General features: G+C 41.0%; 1 protein-coding gene across 5 annotated transcripts in view; it reads left to right on the plus strand.

Moving 5' to 3' along the window:
• The window catches only part of LOC123367680 (monocarboxylate transporter 6-like), a 43779-nt gene that overhangs the window by 14136 nt on the left and 10806 nt on the right, over positions 1–18837 (plus strand). For all 5 annotated transcript variants that reach the window (XM_045012064.1, XM_045012063.1, XM_045012065.1 and 2 more), the window contains 5 exons: positions 326–535; positions 5713–5864; positions 7449–7611; positions 15278–15481; positions 18554–18756. In XM_045012064.1, the coding sequence (XP_044867999.1) occupies positions 326–535; positions 5713–5864; positions 7449–7611; positions 15278–15481; positions 18554–18756 (932 nt within the window). The remainder of the gene's footprint in view (positions 1–325; positions 536–5712; positions 5865–7448; positions 7612–15277; positions 15482–18553; positions 18757–18837) is intronic.

Genomic DNA, 18837 nt, shown 5'->3' on the forward strand with positions numbered 1-18837 from the left:
TATGGAGCCTTGCATCAGATGTCATTGTATCCCTCTCCACAAACTGCTCTTGGGCCTCTTCTGTTCATATATTTTAAGCCCAAAGGGACCAATTCCTGTATTGATCCCAACTTGTGGTTGAAATAGAGCATTCTGTGTGGGGTTCCCCCTCGCTGTCTCAGCCAAGTTGCCCCGTCCCTCCCCGTCCTCTCCTCCTGATAGGGTTGTTTCTTCTATTGCCATTGATGAGGGTGAAGGGGATAGGGAATAGCTGGATTTTATTTTTTTTAATGTAAAACAGTTTTTTTCCTTTTCAACTTTTCACATTTTTATTTGTTTTTGATAGGCTTGATAATGGTGAGCCTTTACTTCACCACAAAGCGTTCATTTGCAACTGGGATTGTGATGGCTGGAGGGGCAGCAGGAACGCTGGTACAGAATCAGGTGCATCGATACCTAATCAAGGCATTTGGATGGAGAACAAGTCTGCGTGTGTATTGTGGCATTCTAACAATATGTATTTTTGCTGGGTTTGCATACAGACCACTTGAAAAACGTATGTCATTCTTTTTGAAATTTTGTTAAAAATTAGATTCATGTTTGTTATTCCTGTGTTTCTGTTATAAAAACACAAAATTCTTCATCAACTGATATGCTTTCTAGCTAAGGTAATTCTGGAAAATATGAAACAGAGGGTATAATCTTGTGAAAGAGAAGGAAGTACTAACACTGGGCAAATCTTGAGGTCCTTGCTCATTTTTCACCCACTCTCTACTTAGGTTGACTCCAACAGAAGTCATAACTTTGGTGTTCAGATTTTAAAAACTGGATAGTAACAATACAATGGTCAGAACTAAAATATGTTGGGGCTTCACATTTTTTCATGGAAATTCTCTTTCTTTAATTGTGATACCATAGGAAATGTGAGATTCCTCTTATGTTTTCTCTTCAAGCAAGCCGCTCCCAACCAAGATACATACATTTGCAAAAACTGCCGAAGATCATGCAAATCTCAGATAGACCTATTCAGTCACATGAGATATTGCAAACTGTCTACAGCATAGGCTGCAGTTCCCACTGTCTCTCGCAGACGAAAGGATGCCAACAACTTATGTTTTGGAGATCAGCGGTCTATGACGGCAGTTACGCTTTCAGTTTGGGTTGCTTTATGCAAGCATTTTCACTCTAGGATCCATAATGTTATAACTTGCTTAACTTTTATGATTAATTTCTTGATTGTTGGATGTTACTTGAATTCTATTTGAATTTTACTGACTCTTCAGACTATTCAAGCTGTTAAAAAAGGGGCTTTCAAATCATGGTCTGTTGCTCTTGTTCTCCATCTCACATGTGGTTCATAAAGAGTTTCTGGGTTTGTCTGCAAAATACCTGGATTTTCTGTGACCTAAGTGTAAATGCCTTTCACATTGGGTCTACCATTTTTTCATAAATGAGAAAATACATTCTCAGTTCAGAAAGAAAACTGGTCTGAAATTAATAAACTTAATATTTATTAAATGACCTTAAAGTTAATACCAGGTTTTATGCTAAAAATAATGCATATAAGTGCTTCATGTAAATATACTGCGTAAGATTCATCAGTAGGCTCTGGATGATTTATTGTACACTAACAACATAAAGCAGGTGTAAACCAGTGAAACTGGATTTACAGGTGTTTTGTGATGATGGGCTGATATAGAGTAGCTGGTGCATACTGGTGAATCTGGCCCCCTTACCTTTATTTACTTCAGACCTTTTAAGTAAACTTTTGTGATTTGCTTACTTTCCTTTTAGAATAAACTACATTATAAGGTGGATAGGGAAACTGGAGAGTCAAAACTACTGTACTTGCTTCTATCACTCTGCCTGATTTCTTTGCCAACAAGAAGAATCCAGTTTCCTTGTCCAGTCTTTTCTTTGACTGCTGTGGTAGTAAGCTGTTTTGAACAAAATGTCATGGTGCATTTAACAATATATTTTGTGGTTGGTTTTCTTTAACAATTTAAACTTAGATTTTTCAAAGCAGCCTAATAGCGTTAGGTATCTCAATCCCATTGAAATTCAATAGGATTTGGGTATCTAAAACCCTTAGGCTGCTCTGAAAATACCAGGTTAAATTTAAAAAAAAATTAGACATTCAAGTAGAAACTTAAGTCTGAAAGAAACATCCATAGTTGTAGCAAGCAAAAGAGAGAGTAAGAAAATTCAGACCTGGGCTGCTTGCAGGTTTAACTTTTAAATTTATAAAGCAAAATTGAAAGCTAATGAGTTTCCAGTATTTGCTCTTTAATTGTTATAAAGAGATGGTTGCTCTATTAAAATAGTTAAAATTATCTTTCCCTTATAATCCCAATTTTCAATGTCCAGCTTCCTCTAAAAGAAAACAGTTTCCCTGAAATTTCACATGCCACATCTGCCAGGTTTCTGGGATGTTGGGAAAAACTCAGAAAACCTTTTGAAATTATGGTATTTAAAAACTTTCCCTGCCATTGAGCTTTTGAAAAAATCCTAACTTTGAGTCATCATATTGCTTTCAAGTGCCAGGATATAAGTCGTTCTTTTTTTTCTTGTTTCTTCCCTTCTCTTGTTACTTGCAGCTCTAGCAAGGCCATATTTGTTCAAAGCTGTTTTCACATGTAGAACAACTTTTAAAATGATTTAAAATTTTTACAAATATAAACTGACTTGCTGCTGACTCCAGATTAAATCATAGAATATCATAGAATATCAGGGTTGGAAGGGACCTCAGGAGGTCATCTAGTCCAACCCCCTGCTCAAAGCAGGACCAATTCCCAACTAAATCATCCCAGCCAGGGCTTTGTCAAGCCTGACCTTAAAAAACTCTAAGGAAGAAGATTCCACCACCTCCCTAGGTAACCCATTCCAGTGCTTCACCACCCTCCTAGTGAAAAAGTTTTTCCTAATATCCAACCTAGACCTCCCCCACTGCAACTTGAGACCATTACTCCTTGTTCTGTCATCTGCTACTACTGAGAACAGTCTAGATCCATCCTCTTTGGAACCCCCTTTCAGGTAGTTGAAAGCAGCTATCAAATCCCCCCTCATTCTTCTCTTCTGCAGACTAAACAATCCCAGTTCCTTCAGCCTCTCCTCATGAGTCATGTGCTCCAGCCCCCTAATCATTTTTGTCGCCCTCTGCTGGACTCTTTCCAATTTTTCCACATCCCTCTTGTAGTGTGGGGCCCAAAACTGGACACAATACTCCAGATGAGGCCTCACCAATGTTGAATAGAGGAATGATCAAGTCCCTCAGTCTGCTGGCAATGCCCCTACTTATACAGCCCAAAATGCCATTAGCCTTCTTGGCAACAAGGGCACACTGTCGACTCATATCCAGCTTTTCGTCCACTGTAACCCCTAGGTCCTTTTCTGCAGCACTGCTGCCTAGCCATTCGGTCCCTAGTCTGTAACAGTGAATGGGATTCTTCCATCCTAAGTGCAGGACTGTGCACTTGTCCTTGTTGAACCTCATCAGGTTTCTTTTGGCCCAATCCTCTAATTTGTCTAGGTCCCTCTGTATCCTATCCCTACCCTCCAGCGTATCTACCACTCCTCCCAGTTTAGTGTTATCTGCAAACTTGCTGAGAGTGCAGTCTACGCCATCCTCCAGATCATTAATGAAGATATTGAATAAAACCGGCCCCAGGACTGACCCTTGGGACACTCCGCTTGATACTGGCTGCTAACTAGACACAGAGCCATTGATCACTACCCGTTGAGCCCGACGATCTAGCCAGCTTTCTATCCACCTTATAGTCCATTCATCCAACCCATACATCTTTAACTTGCTGGCAAGAATACTGTGGGAGACCATATCAAAAGCTTTGCTAAAGTCAAGAAATAACACATCCACTGCTTTCCCCTCATCCACAGACCCAGTTATCTCCTCATAGAAGGCAATTAGGTTAGTCAGGCATAACTTGCCCTTGGTGAATCCATGCTGACTGTTCCTGATCACTTTCCTCTCCTCTAAGTGCTTCCTTTCCTCTAAGTGCTATTGTGCTGTTGTAGCTGCTGAACTGAGTGAGGGGCATGGAGGGTAACAGTCTAGGTGGGGAAATTGAGAGGAACTTGGAACTGGGAGGGACTGTGGGTTAGGAGGCTGGGGGAACACATGAAGATGGCAGAGAACAGTGCTTCCCATTTTCAGAATAAAAACATGAGCACTAAATTTCAGTTTTCTGCTTCCATCCACTTTAGCCACTTAGCGACTAGGGAAAAATGCAGGATTTGCACATAGAGCATACGTTTATAATCAGCTGCACAAACGCAAAATGGGAAATGACTGCCTAGGAAGGAGTACTGCAGAAAAGAATCTGGGAGTTATAGAGAACCAGAAACTAAATACGAGTCAGCAGTGTTATACTGTTGAAAAAAAGTGAACATAATTCTGGGATATATTAGCAGGAGTGCAAAGCAAGACATGAGAAGTAATTCTTCCACTCTGCTCAGCACTGTTAAGGCCTCAGCTGGAGTATTGTGTCCAGTTCTGGGTACCACCCTTTGGGAAAGATGTGAACAAACTGGGAAAAGTCCAGATGGAAAGCAACAAAAATGATTAAAGATCTAGAAAGCATGATCTATAAGGAAAGATTGAAAAAAATGGGTTTGTTTAATTTGGAGAAGAGAAGACTGAGGGAGGGGACATGATAATAGTCTTCAAGTATGTAAAATCAAGAGGAGAGTGATACATTTTTATCCTTAACCACTGAGGAAAAGACAAGAAGTAATGGTCTTAAACTGCAGCAAGGGAGATTTAGGTTAGATAATTAGGAAAAATTTCCCAACTGTAATGGTAGTTAAACAGTGGAACAAATTACCCAGGGAGGTTGTGGAATCTTTGTCATTGGAGGTTTTTAAGAACAGGTTAGACAAACACTGTCAGGGATGGTCTAGATCAGTGATTCTCAACCTGCAGGCCATATGTGGCCCAATTAGCACACAGCTGCAGCCCAGCTGTGTGCTAAAGGCCTCAAGGCCCGTGCGGTAGGGTCTGGGTCCAGGGTCCTGGCTGCCCTGCTCCCTGGCCCGGCATGGTCTGGGGGTCTTGGCTGCTGAGCTGCCCTGCCCTGCGCAGCGTGGCGGGGTCTGGGGATGCTTTGCCCCATGCGGTGGGGTCTGGGGCCACCAGGGCTGCCCTGCCATGCAGCCCCGCAGTGGGGTCTGCTCCTGGCCCCACTCTGTGGAGGGGTCTCTGGGTGGGAGCTGGGGTGCTGGGCATAGAGGTCTTTGAGGAGTTTGGGGGGCTGCTGTGGTTCTCAACCTGCGGCCCAGGTAACATTGTGAGCTGCATATGCAGCTCACAATAATAAATAGGTTGAGAACCACTGGCCTAGATAGTACTTAGTCCTGCCTCAGTGCAGGGAACTGGACTAAATGATGTCTCAAGGTCCCTTCCGGTCCTTCATTTCTATGATTCTGTAGAATTCTTCATAAAAACTTTGCCTTTGCTTATCCTCAAGTTGTCTGGATCATATATGAGAGCAAAAACACGACATAATGTATGTTGGTCACTATAATATCAGACTTCTCCTGTATTGGGCTTGTCCCATACTTACATGAAGAGAAAAAGAATGTATATATGGAAGAAGAAAATGAAAGCTTCTGAGTCCTAGTAGTGAGAGCTCTGCTTAAAATATCTACATTATATAAAATGTGTGTAAGTAAATGGTAAATATAATTTTATTTTAATTATTTATTTTTTTCTTAAAGGAAGACATCCAAGTGTTGTTGAAAACTTTCAGACATCACCATTAAGAGGTTTTATTATAGATCTGAGTTTATGGAAGGATAGTATATTTGAGTTATGGGTTTGTGCTCTTGGATTAGCAAAATTTGGATTCTTCATACCCTTTGTGCATATGGTAAAAATGTAATTTCTGTATTTTGATTAATGGATATATATATTTGTGATTTTTAAAAAAAAATTCTGAAATTTCTACTGTTTACCTGTAGTTTAGAAAAGCAACAAGTTATTGTCAAAAGAATAGAGACTGAATACTAATTAGTAAAGATGTGTATCAGTCAAGCTAACTTTAATAAAACAGACTGCTTCTGTAGTTGATGTTTAATGGCATTTTCATCTAAAATAGCAATATGTCACTTGTCACTTAAGGCAGTGGTTCTCAAAACCAGTCCACCACTTGTTCAGGGAAAGCCCCTGGTGGGCCAGGCCAGTTTGTTACCTGCCGCGTCCGCAGGTTTGGCCGATTGCGGCTCCCACTGGCTGCCGTTTTCCGCTCCACGCTAATGGGGGCAGCGGGAAGTGGTGGCCAGCACATCCCTCGGCCTGTGCTGCTTCCTGCCACCCCCATTGGCCTGTAGCGGCAAGCCGCGATCGGCCAAACCTGCGGACGTGGTAGGTAAACAAACCAACCCGGCCCACCAGGAGCTTTCCCTGAACAAGCGGCGGACCGGCTTTGAGAACCACTGACTTAAGGGGCAGGGAGCACCATATAAATGGCCCCAATGTTGTGCTCTTTAGTCTGCTTCCCTTTGTCTGGAGTCTTATCTTAAAGCATTTTTACAGAGGCCTTTCCTCTCCACCTCAGAAGAATATATTAGACTCATTATTATTATTATTGTTTGTTTGTATTATAGTAGCACCTACAGGCCTCAACTGAGATCAAGGCCTCATTGATCACAACAGTAACTTGTGCAGCTTTTACCTCTCAGTGCCATAAAAATCTATCCATGGCTGGGGAGCACTGAGTAGCATGTCCTGTAATTGGGTTGGTGGGCTAAAGAGCACTGCAGAGGCTTGGATCCTCCATATGGAAGCTTCTTATCTCAAGCAGATCACCTGAGATCTGCTGGTTTAGGGAGTAGAACTTCTAGACTTTTCCAGGTAGAGCAGTGGTGGAAACCCTGCCCCTTGACAGAAGGTTGTCAAGGAACAGTTGTGATTTTCCGCTTCTCCCATATAGGAATAATCTAAGCAGTGGACATTGTAGGGCAAATAAGAGCATCACATTCTTCATAAGAGGAAGGGTTAATCTCTGATGTCATTAGCTAGACCTCTCTCCTCCCACTGCTGTACACCAGGTGGTTGCTACCCTTCTCAACATAAATTGCAGCATCTGAAACATTTAGAGATTATTTGGGATGAAAGACACTAGATAAATGTAAAATATTATGCCAGTCCTCTCTCAGAACTGGAGTGAAATCAAACATTATGTCATGGGTAAGCTTATCCGTGTGCTCACAGAATAAAAAAATAAAACAGCTAGCAAGAGAACAGTTAAATTTCAAGCTTCCAAGAGGTTTAAACAATGAGGACAAAAATATTTTAAAAACTATGAAACATGCAATATTTTGACAACTTCCTTCTAAGCAGAGTTTTAATTCAGATTGTTTGGAATGATGGCCAAACTCTATACTTGCCCAAGCTAACAAATGTGCACTGTGTCATTTGTGATAGATACATTGAATTGATATTCTATTTACAGATGAAACTTGCGGGTGACTTGGGCATTTCTTTGGATGATGCATCATATATTATGGTAGGAATTGGAATAAGCAGCCTGCTTAGTTCTCTTCTATTTGGGAAGATATGTGATTTAGAAAATATCAACCGTCTTTATATTAATCAGGCATCTGTACTGTCTGTTGGTAAGTCTTACCCTTTCCAAGTAAAAATAAGAATTTTTTTTAAAACTGCCTTTGAGTATTTGAATGTCTCTACCATTTATCCTTCCACTGTATTTAGACGTGCACAGCCTGATTCTCTTGTTTGTTACACCAGTTTCACATTAGTACAACTCCTGAAATGGAGTTGCACTGGCATAAAGCTGATAAAATGGAATGGAGAATCACAATTAATGGAACGGAGTTACATAAAACTTCTCTATCACTGTTGCATTTAAGTTACTGTATTCCAGCTCAGTAGCTAATGTGATGGTAGCTCTGCAAAATCTATTTACTTTTCAAATAGGCTGTTCGTCTTTGCATGTATGTTTATGTCCTTTTATTATTGTTTTATGCAATAACTTATTCGTTCCTATAGAATTCAGGTTTTTAGACTCTGATTCTGCTGTGCTTATTCACACTGAGTAGTTAACTTATTTGGCAAATAGTCTCACTGAAATCAGTGGGACTATGTATGTAGTAAATTACTACTTAACATGAGTAAGAGTAGCGGAATCCTGGTCTAAATATGTATGTTTTCAATTCACATTTTGTTTGGTTCAGCATTGTGCTGCAATCCCAAAAAGAGAACAAATAAGTAGATATAATCCGACATTGAATTACATTTCTCTTTTCTGAAAAATTCTGCTGTCCTTCCAGTATTTTGCATTGTGGGAGACTACCCGGTGAACTATTTCACTTCTGTCTTTGTCGCCAGTGGCAGCCAGTATATGCTGTAAACTGACAACTGAGTCTGAAGAAACAGGGGAAATAGGTTAAAGACTTTTGAGGTCTAGTATAATTCACAGCATAGGTGGAAGTACAATATTATTTGCAGAATAAAATAGGTTTTGTTCTTCTGATGATGTTGACTCTGATCAGACAAAGAGGTAATGGTTGCTTGGAAATGTAGAGAATTAAAATGTTATTTTTGATGTGATCAGATTTTATGAAAAATACATATTTTGATATTAAAATGGTTTATCAAATATTGATTTAATGCCGTTATCTTCACAGCTGCTTTACACACACACACAACAGAAAACTGCTCTCTATGCCATCTCTGTCATATTTTTTTTAAAAGAAAAAGGCACATTAAGGGCCAAATCCTGACCTCTGCATAATATCTAAGTAAGCAGCCTTTTAAAAGGAGTTCTCAGAGGGTTCTATGGGTCCTTTCAGCAAATTCTAAAACCCAGAGGCTTTTTTGAAAGATTCCAGAGCATATAGCCAACTGATTACTTTCAATCCCTGCCAGGACCTCCCTGTCAGAGGCAGACTATGAGCTATTCCTGATAGCCTTTGGTTACTTCAAACAGATGAGTATTGATTGGTAGGGTGACAAGATCAGGTTCTCAGAAAATCCTCTAGATTCCCTGTCCCTATTCCCACCTCATACGTGCTCTTGGGTACCTTATTGTAAGAAATAAATACTCCAGGATATCCATTTCTTCTTGGAAAGAGAGCCATCAAGCCTATGTCAACGTGCTAAAGAGGAAAGAGTTTTGATAACAGATAATTTTCTGATGGTCAAAAAGACACGAGAGCTCCAGCCCACTCCGATTCTTGAGAACCTAAACCAGTATTAGGTAAAGGAAAAACGCAACATGGTCATCTTAGGAACAATTATACCATTTCTAGAGAGAGACAACTGGCTATGAGATCTAGACATTATGGATACTTATGTGGACATAGGGATATCTTACAAGCACCTGAAGTGTCTCTTTTGTTGTAGGGGAAAAGCATTACTAATTTTTAGCTTTTCAGAGTAGCACTGACACCACCTTTTCACAAAATGTTTGGCAGTAATTGTTGTGACGTTGCACGCCATACGTTTTATGGAAATATGCTTATGAGTGTGAATACGATGTAACTGGAATATGCTTTATGCCAAAGGTCTCTTGTAAGGTCTCATAACAAAGGTTATAACCTACTGAATATATTTCTCCTGTTTGCATGCATGTATCATTCTTGTATCTGAAGCTAAAAATATGAAGTATAACTCTGAGGTCCTATTGTAATTATGCAAAGTGTGGGCCATTGATGGTGACTTAGAATCTTGATGGCTCCCATTGACTAGGACAATTGGTTGTAAATGGTTTATTTACCTGCAAACCTTTCTGTGTATGTGTGGGCCAACCCAGGAAGAATGGAGACTAAGGGTCTTACAGTGACATGTGACCATGTCACATGATACTGGAATCCATCTTAATCCTTGTACTTTTCCATTGATGAGGTGAGAGTGGGAACAAGCACAGACAAAATATTCTCGCTGTGTGCTAAAACCATAAAAGGGGGTGGAGCGGACAAATGGGGCTGCCAGTCATGTGAAAACCCCTGCTTACCACCTGAGATGTCTGCTTGATCTAACAAAGACTGTACAAGGGAAAGGATGGGGCCCAGACTAGGAAGGAGTCTAGTCTGTGAAAGAAGCTTATTGGAACATCTTTGAGAGTGAGTTACCTGTGATCAGTTTCTTAATGTATTAGGCTTAGACTTGCATGTTTTGTTTTATTTTGCTTTGTGACTTACTTTGTTCTGGCTGTTATTACTTGAAATCGTTTAAATCCTAGTTTTTATACTTTATAAAATCACTTTTGTTTATCAGTAAACCCGGAGTAAGTGATTAATACCTGGGGGAGCAAACAGCTGTGCATATCTCTCTATCAGTGATATAGAGGGCGAAGAATTCATTAATTTACCCTGTATACGCTTTATACAGAGTAAAACAGATTTATTTGGGGTTTGGATCCCATTGGGGGCTTGGTGTCTGGGTGCTGGAGACAGATAACCTGCTGAGCTGTTTTCAGTTAAATCTGCAGCTTTAGGGATGTGGACCAGACCCTGGATCTGTGTTGCAGCAGGCTAGAATGTCTGGCTCAACAAGACTGGGTTCTGGAAGTCCCAAACTGGCAGGGGAAATGGGCTCAGAGGTAATTTCAGCACATCAGATGACAGTCCCAAGGGGATCTTCGTGACCGAACCTGTCACAGTTGTAACCTATCTGCACAAACTGTGGGTGCATATTTTCCCCCACTGAGACAATTAGGTTATCAAGGACACTCCTTAGCATTCAAAAAGCTAACACAACAGGGATATTGGATACCCTAGTGTTTAGGATAAACTGTCCAAGTCCCATCTTGTCTCCCGTAGATGATTGGAGTACTTAGGAGCCCTGTTAGACACAGCTCAAGCATTCCTGCCCAGACCGTATCCAAGACATCACCAGATGGACAGAAATATTAAGCAAAAGCCAACAGGTGACAGCTAGGACAATACTGTGGACATTGAATCTGATGGCTGCAAACATATTCAGTAGTAGCCATGACATATGTTCATAAGAGACAACTTCAGTGACCTCAGTGAAAGCAAGCATCCCAGGGACTCTCACATTGCTTCAGGTAACAGACACCTTCAGAGCCTTTCTGACCTGGTGGCATTCCAGGCACAATCTTGATTTAGAGATGGATTCCTAGATGCTTCCGGTCCAAATCATAGTGACACAGGTGCATCCACTCTGGAATGGGAAACCCATGCAGAGGGATTACACACTAAAGGAATTCAAGGTAAAATGTTCAAAAGTAATTTGAGTAAGTAATTTAGGACTCTATGTCCTATAACTTTTCAATGAGACTAAGGCTAGGTCTACACTGGGTGGGGAGTCAACCTAAGATACACAACTTCACGTAGCTGAAGTCGGCATAACTTAGGTTGATTTACCTGGCTGTGAGGATGGCGGCGAGTTGACTGCTGCCACTCCCCCATTGACTCCGCTTCCGCCTCTTGCCGCGGTGGAGTTCCGGAGTCGACGACAGAGCAATCGGGGATCGATTTTATCGCATCTACACTAGCGGGTAATGTAGACGTACCCTTAGGCTTCTATGTGCCTTAGTCAATTTTATTCAGTGTTGTTATAGGCGTGTTGATCCCAGGATATCAGAGAGACAAGATGGGTGAGGTAGTATCTTTTATCGGACCAACTTCTGTTAGTGAAAGAAACAAGCTCTGTGTAGCTCAAAAGTTTGTCTTTCTCACCAACAGAACTTGGTCCAATAAAAGACAATATTTCACCCATCTTGTCTCTCTAAGTCAATTTTAGGTAAGAAAGTATGTCTGCAGCCCCTAATTGTCTGGCTTGAATCTTCACAGTTAAAAGCTTCATCTGTCATGAGACAATATGGTCCAGATAAAATGATGAAAGCTGCTTTTGATCCACTTGGTTCTTTTGATCTTAAGTTTCATAAGTGAGAGGCTATTTTCCTGGTTACCTTTTTTTTTAAAGGTACTTTGGTTTGCTTTTTTCATACATCCTGTTTTGCTCGCTTGGAGTAATGCACAATTGCCCTCTAGTGGAGATCATTTATCACAACTTTGTGGAAATATAATCCTGTCTCTGAAGCAATCTGATATTCTGCTCCAGTTTTGAGCCTGTAATTTCTCCAGGTTTTTGTAGTACCAGTCATCTGGTCATGGGAAAAGTGAGCACAAAGTGGATGAATTAAAATAGCTTCATTATAATAGTCTTTTAAACAGTTTCCAAAGTCAGGTCCCTCAAGCACTTTTTGTATAAAAATACAGTACACAATTTATACAATACACAATTTTTGTATAAAAATACTTCTTTATATAAGAGAAAATTATTAGAAGGAAATCTTCATAAAAAGGGCTCTTGCTTAATCTGGCCACTTCGGAAAGTCAAAGTAAATTAAGGATGATCAGCAATCATAGTACTCCCAATATTTATATCATTGGTATTAAAGTTGCAAAGAAAAGAGTAGAATGTCAGATCTTTAATCTGAATTATGAGTGTGCAAATACATGAAAGATCTCTAGCACTATGGAATATTTGTCTTTGTTCTTTAAAGATCACCAGTATACCTTGTTTAATTATACAGCCCACCTTTTTCTTAGAGCGCTTAGGTCTCTTTAAATTCTACTCCATCACAAATTAAGCTATCAAACAAGGCAGACCATTCCCCACGTACACAGATAAAGGGTATGTGACATGGGGTACAAACGCTACACCAGGCAGGAAGCAGTTAAGGAGCAGCTGTGGTCTCAGGCAGCTCTATCCTGCTGCATCTGCAAAGCATGCCAGTCATGGAGGAAGAACCTTGAAAAGAAGAAGCCAGGTTCAGAAGGGCCAAACCCTGGGAGGTGGACAGTTTTCTCCCCACTAGCTGCTAGATGGGGGACACAAAAAAGAAGAAACTGGCTTACTGACTCTGCTGAACCTGGGGACTAATTGGGGAAAAGGAGCCAGTTGAAAGAGCAGTCAACTGTGGTCCTATAGGTGGCACAAGTCCAGCTCCACGAAGGAGACCTGGAGGATTCCTGCCTCGAGAAGGGTGACCAAGGGACTGCCTGAACCACAGTTCCAGCTCCAGGAGGAATACTGGCGGGGACCAGAAGAACTCTTTGGAATATAGCCCAATTACTTCTAGAGAGGTTGGGCAGCAGTTTTGCAGAAGCTCCTCACTTTAGCCAGCTGGAAAAAAGCAGCAAGGAGCCACAATTTCATGGCGGGAATTGCAGCATTCACAGGCCTGGGGAAGACACTGACAAGCAGGAAAAGGTAAAAACAGTGCATGGAAGCAGAATGGGAATTGAAGAAACAATCCTTAGCCACCTAAGCATAGTCCCTGGCTGGAAATCTGTGTCACAGACAGGAGCGTGGGTGGTCAGGCCTAGTGGTTGGAGTTGGAGTCAGAGAGCAGGAACAGTGCCAAAGGTCAGAGCTGGAGTCAGGAACCAAGCACAGGAGGAAGGCTGGCATGGACTGGAGCAGAGCAGCAGGAATAAGGCAGAAGCTGGGCTGGAGCAAGGCTTGGGAACAAGGCTTTCACAGGAACGATCGCAGCTGCGGCGTAAGCGTTGAACAGCTACTGGCTTAGTGCTGCTGCTGGGCTTCAGAGCAGGTCTTGTGATGCTTCTCAGTCAATCTGGTGATTTGTTCCATCAGGGAAAACGTTCCTTGCTGTAGGGCAGCTAGCTGGTCTCAGGATCAACTGCAGACCCTGATTGCTGACATCCAGAAGAGTGGGTGGGCTTGTGTTCCCCTATCTCTCCCCCAGATCAAGAGAAGAAGGGCAGGCTTCCAGATTGAAAGACATCAGGAATTACACACCCCAGATCGGGGCCGAGGCCCTGGCATAGAGTCTACTAGACTTTAGGTTTTTCTTGTCTTATAACCTGGATTCTGAATTACCTTGAAAGGGGCATTTCTCAAAAATGACCTGGCCAGAGGGCCAACTCACAAGGCAAATGGGATGACTAGCAGGCCTGGATGACTGGTCTGCAGAACCGTAGCGGAGAAAATGCCTTCAATGTCACACCTAGGATGCTCTGACTGGGAAGTCACTTTGCCACAGGTATCAAATAGATCATTAAAGAAGCACTGTTTCCTAGCAAAGCTTTTAAGTTCAAATATGTAATATAAGTGCTATACTAGTTCAAATCTACTCTTCTTATCAGAGAGTATATGGCATTACAGTGAAATACTCATTTATTCAAGCTGTTTAATAACAGCAAACAAATTTAGCACCACATTACAACTCACAACTGAATAAATACCGCAAACCATACATATCAAAATATGATTCATGTTCTAACACAAAAAATCCTACATTGTATAATAGTTGAGCTTGCTCAATTACAACCACCACCAATCTGAACATTAAACTATGAAATCTCTTTTATACAGGTTTGTTTACTGCCTTCATCACTATATTATATGAGCCTCTTCCAGTAGTGGATTGAGTGACATGACTAACATCTGCTACATGTGGTTTGTTCTCTCTCATTCTCTTGCCATGGCAAGAATTGTGTGTATAGTGGAGTGCTTTGCTGTGGTAGGGGTTTATTTTTGTGTGTGTCCATGTTATGTTCTGTATTTATATTGGAAAAGGCAAGATCACAGAAGCGCCCCTTACACTTGGAGTGGGAAGATGGTGAAGTTTGTGATAGGGCTTACTTACTGTAGGAGTTCATTCCACAGTCTTGGACCAGCCCCCAAGAAAGTTCTGTCTCCCGCACAGATGAGCTTTACCATTATGGTGGAAAGTTTTGTTGGGCCAGAGGTGTGGAGCTGTGTCAAAGCTGTGGGTGATCTTTTAGATATCCTGGGCCCAGGCCATTGAGTGCCTTGAAAGTAAGGTAGGGATTAGACCTTGAACTTAATTTGATATTTTTTGGTAAGCCAATGTAGAGACTAAAGGACAGGTGTGATCTGCTTGTGATAGCCTGTGTTGCTGAGAAGACATGGTGTAACGTTCCTTGCTGTTAAAGTTTCCTAAGCACTGATGACTTCATGCCCAGGTATATTGCACTGTTGTCCAGTAGAGCGGTAACTAAGACATGTATAACCAAGGCTAGATCAGCGTTTGCCAGGATGGTATGGCATCTCCTAGCCAACTGGAGATGGTAAAAAAACATTACCTATGGATGCTGTTATGTGAGAATTTAACATTAGCAAGAAATCCAAGAGTCAATCCATAATCAGATTATTTCAGGTAGACTACACAACTAACTACTTATAGAGAACATGGCCTTCATCTGGCTCCATTCAACACAGGTGTTTCATCCATAACAGGTATAAGCAAATGCCCTACCAAAGCCACCTTAACAATTTTGTTTTTGTTTTGTTTTCCAGGGCTGTTGTACTTGACAATTCCTCTATGCACAACTTTCCCCTCCCTAATTGCTTTTGGCTCGCTGTTGGGATTTTTTGATGCAGGAAACTATGTTCTTTTACCTGTTCTAACTCTAGACTTGATGGGAGCAGAGAAAATGCCTGTGGCATGGGGATTTATGATGGCTGTCCACACAATTAGTTGTTTTGGTCCACCATTTGCAGGTGAGTTATCTAATACAGAGAAGTTGTATTTGAATGTTTTCCTAAATAATGATGCTTTGTATATGCTGGTATTTAAATGTTTTATCCATATGAAGAACAATATTTAGCCCTTTATCTATTAATAGCATTGCTAGCAATATTAAAGTCTCCTTTTAGTGATTTCCACTGTCTATAGTTCTTGAGACAGCCCCCTCCCCATAGACCTAGGGATGAAATTAGAGAAATGAATGGTAGGGAGAGAAATATTAAACCTCCCCTTCTTCAAGCTGATGCTGCCATACATACTTTTCCTCTCTCAAGATGAATGATTTTTTCTGTTCTTTTTTCTGTTGTGACTGTGACAGATACACAAACACACAGCTATCTTGAGACCATTATATTTAATTTTATGAAGATTATCTGTATATATGAGCCAGCTCTTGAAAGCCTGAAAACTTCAAAGACCATGATATCGAGATGAGTGAGACGAGAGGGGCTCATGGAATATTCAGAGATCTTTGTATCAATAAGCTTTATGTATTTGTTTATTCCTAACTGACTTGGGATGTTCCCTGTGGAACCTGGAATCACTATGGGGTGATTAATGCAAAATCCCAAAGCCAGTTACATAAATGTCCATCTTTATGGCTTGGGCCACTGGGGATAGAGACAGTGACTGGTTTTACCAGTTTTCATGAGGCTGAGAGACTAAGGGTATGACTATATGTACAGCACTGCAGTGGCACAGCTGTACCAATACAGCTATGCCACTGCAGTGTGTCTGGTGAAGATGCTCTATGCCGACAGGAGAGAGCTTTCCAGTCAGCATAAAAAACTCACCTTCACAAGCGGCATAAATAATGTCGGCGGGAGAAGCTCTCCCACCAACATAGCCCTGTGCATACAAATGCTTATGTCGGTGTAACTTATGTCACTTGGCGGGGAGAATATTCATACTCCTGAGCGACATAGATTTTGCTGACATAGGCTGTAGTGTAGACATAGCCTAAGGCTTTAGGGTTTAAAGACTGAGCTTAAACAGACTCAGGACCTTCTTTTCGTTCAACGAACAGACCTGACTTTTGGTCCAAGTGGGGACCCAACCCTGCTGGGAGGCTGGAAAACTTTAACCTGTCAGATTCCACCATGTGGAAAATTGGTGATTTAGCGTGACTTACCTTTAGCGTGGGTTTAGATTAAGATCTTTTTATTGTTTTATATATTTTCTCTGTATGCTTTTGTCCTTAAATAAATGAACTATGCTTTGAAAGAGCAGCTTGGTTCCTGATAAATCACTGTTGTTGTCCTTGGAGAGAAAGTAAAAAGCAGGGGCTAGACATTAGTTAGACCTGCTTGGGGCAATCACAGTGGATTGTAATAGGTTTCAGAGTTGTAACCGTGTTAGTCTCTATCAGCAAAAACAATGAGGAGTACTTGTGGCACCTTAGAGACTAACAAATTTATTTGGACATAAGCTTTCATGGGCTAAGACCCACTTCATCAGATGCACGGAGTGGAAAATACAGTAGGAAGATATATATACATAGTACATGAAAAGATGAGAGTTGCCTTACCAATTCTAATGAGACAATTCAATTAAAGTGGGCTATTATCAGCAGGAGGAAAAATCACTTTTTTAGTGGTAATCAGAATGGCCCATTTCAAACAGTTGACAAGAAGGTGTGAGTAACAGTAGGGGGAGGATTAGCATGGAGAAATTAGTTTTTAGTTCTTGTAGTGACCGATCCACTCCAGTCTTTATTCAGGCCTAATTTCATGGTGTCTAGTTTGCAAATTAATTCCAGTTCTGCAGTTTCTTGTTGGATTCTGTTTTTGAAGCTTTTTTGTTGAAGAATTGCCACTTTTAAGTCTGTTATTGAGTGTCCAGGGAGGTTGAAGTGTTCTCCGACTGGTTTTTGAATGTTATAATTCTTGACGTCTGATTTGTGTTCATTTATTCTTTTGTGTAGAGACTGTCCAGTTTGGCCAATGTACATGGCAGAGGGGCATTGCTGGAACATTGGTAGATGTGCAGGTGAACCAGCCCCTGATGGTGTGGTTGATGTGGGTAGGTCCTGTGATGGTGTCCCTTGAATAGATATGTGGACAGAGTTGGCAATGGGGTTTGTTGCAGGGATAGGTTCCTGGGTTAGTGTTTTTGTTGTGTGGTGTTTAGTTGCTGATGAGTATTTGCTTCAAGTTGGGGGGCTGTCTGAAAGCGAGGACTGGCCTGTTTCCCAAGGTCTGTGAGAGTGAGGGATCATCCTTCAGAATAGGTTGTAGATCCTTGATGATGCGCTGGAGAGTTTTAGTGGAGGGCTGAACTGCAGCCTAAACCCCCGATCGGGAGGGCATGTAGGAGACCAAAGTTCAGATTCCTTCCCCACATCAGGTAAAGTAGGGAATTGAATCTGGATCTCCAGCATCCTAGGTGAGTGCTCTAAGCAGTTCATTAAAGCTTACAAAGGAGGCAGCACGTCATCCTCTGGATATTTTGTGAGTCTTTTCCTTTGTCAACATGCCTGAAAGGCAAAATGAATTTTTCATGACTAAACAAAATGTTTCATCTGTCATCGCCAAAATGTTTTGACTTTTCTGGTTCAGTCAAAACTATTCAGCAAACTCAACATGAGTTCACAAATAATTTGTTGATCTGAAACTGCATTTTTAAATGAATACACTATCCATCCAAAAAAAAATTCACCTAGTTCTACTCCTCACATGCGCCATAGAAACAAATCTTGATGTAATGGGCTTTCAGCCCACCAGGAACTGCATCACCTGAGTACTGGACCCACCATGGAACCTTTCTAAGACATGTGGGATGTTTCTCCATAAAGATCGGTGATTCCATATGTACTACATAAATTGAAAATGCTCTCTCTCGAGTACATATTGTGTCTAAAGATATTGGATTAAATAAAATAAAGGGGTTCAAAAAGAGAGTTTAATTTATTTAGCTTATAGGCTTTTCTATCTCTTCTAAGGCACTCATCATTGTATTATAGGATAATAAAGAACATGTGGAGATAAAGATGTGCTTTGATGTGGGGAGAATATGATTACATGCAATTGGAATATTATTTGTTTCAGGCTGGATATATGACTTCTTAGGAAGTTACAACATTGGATTTGTAGTGCCTGGACTTTGCTCTGTTGGAGCAGCAGGTATTCTTGCTTTCATTCCACGGCTTAAAAATACAGCAGTACAACAGAAGAAGAACATTATTCATGCTTCTGTTTGTGAGGTAACAAACAGTATAATACCTTGGGAGTCACCACCTCATTCATTACAGGTAAACAAAGGATTGAATGCAGCTATGCTAAAATGGTCTTTCTATGCTAAAATGTCTTTATTCTAAGCATACAGGAACTGG

The sequence above is a fragment of the Mauremys mutica genome, chromosome 3, assembly GCF_020497125.1.
Source record: "Mauremys mutica isolate MM-2020 ecotype Southern chromosome 3, ASM2049712v1, whole genome shotgun sequence".
Classification (NCBI taxonomy): Eukaryota; Metazoa; Chordata; order Testudines; family Geoemydidae; genus Mauremys; species Mauremys mutica.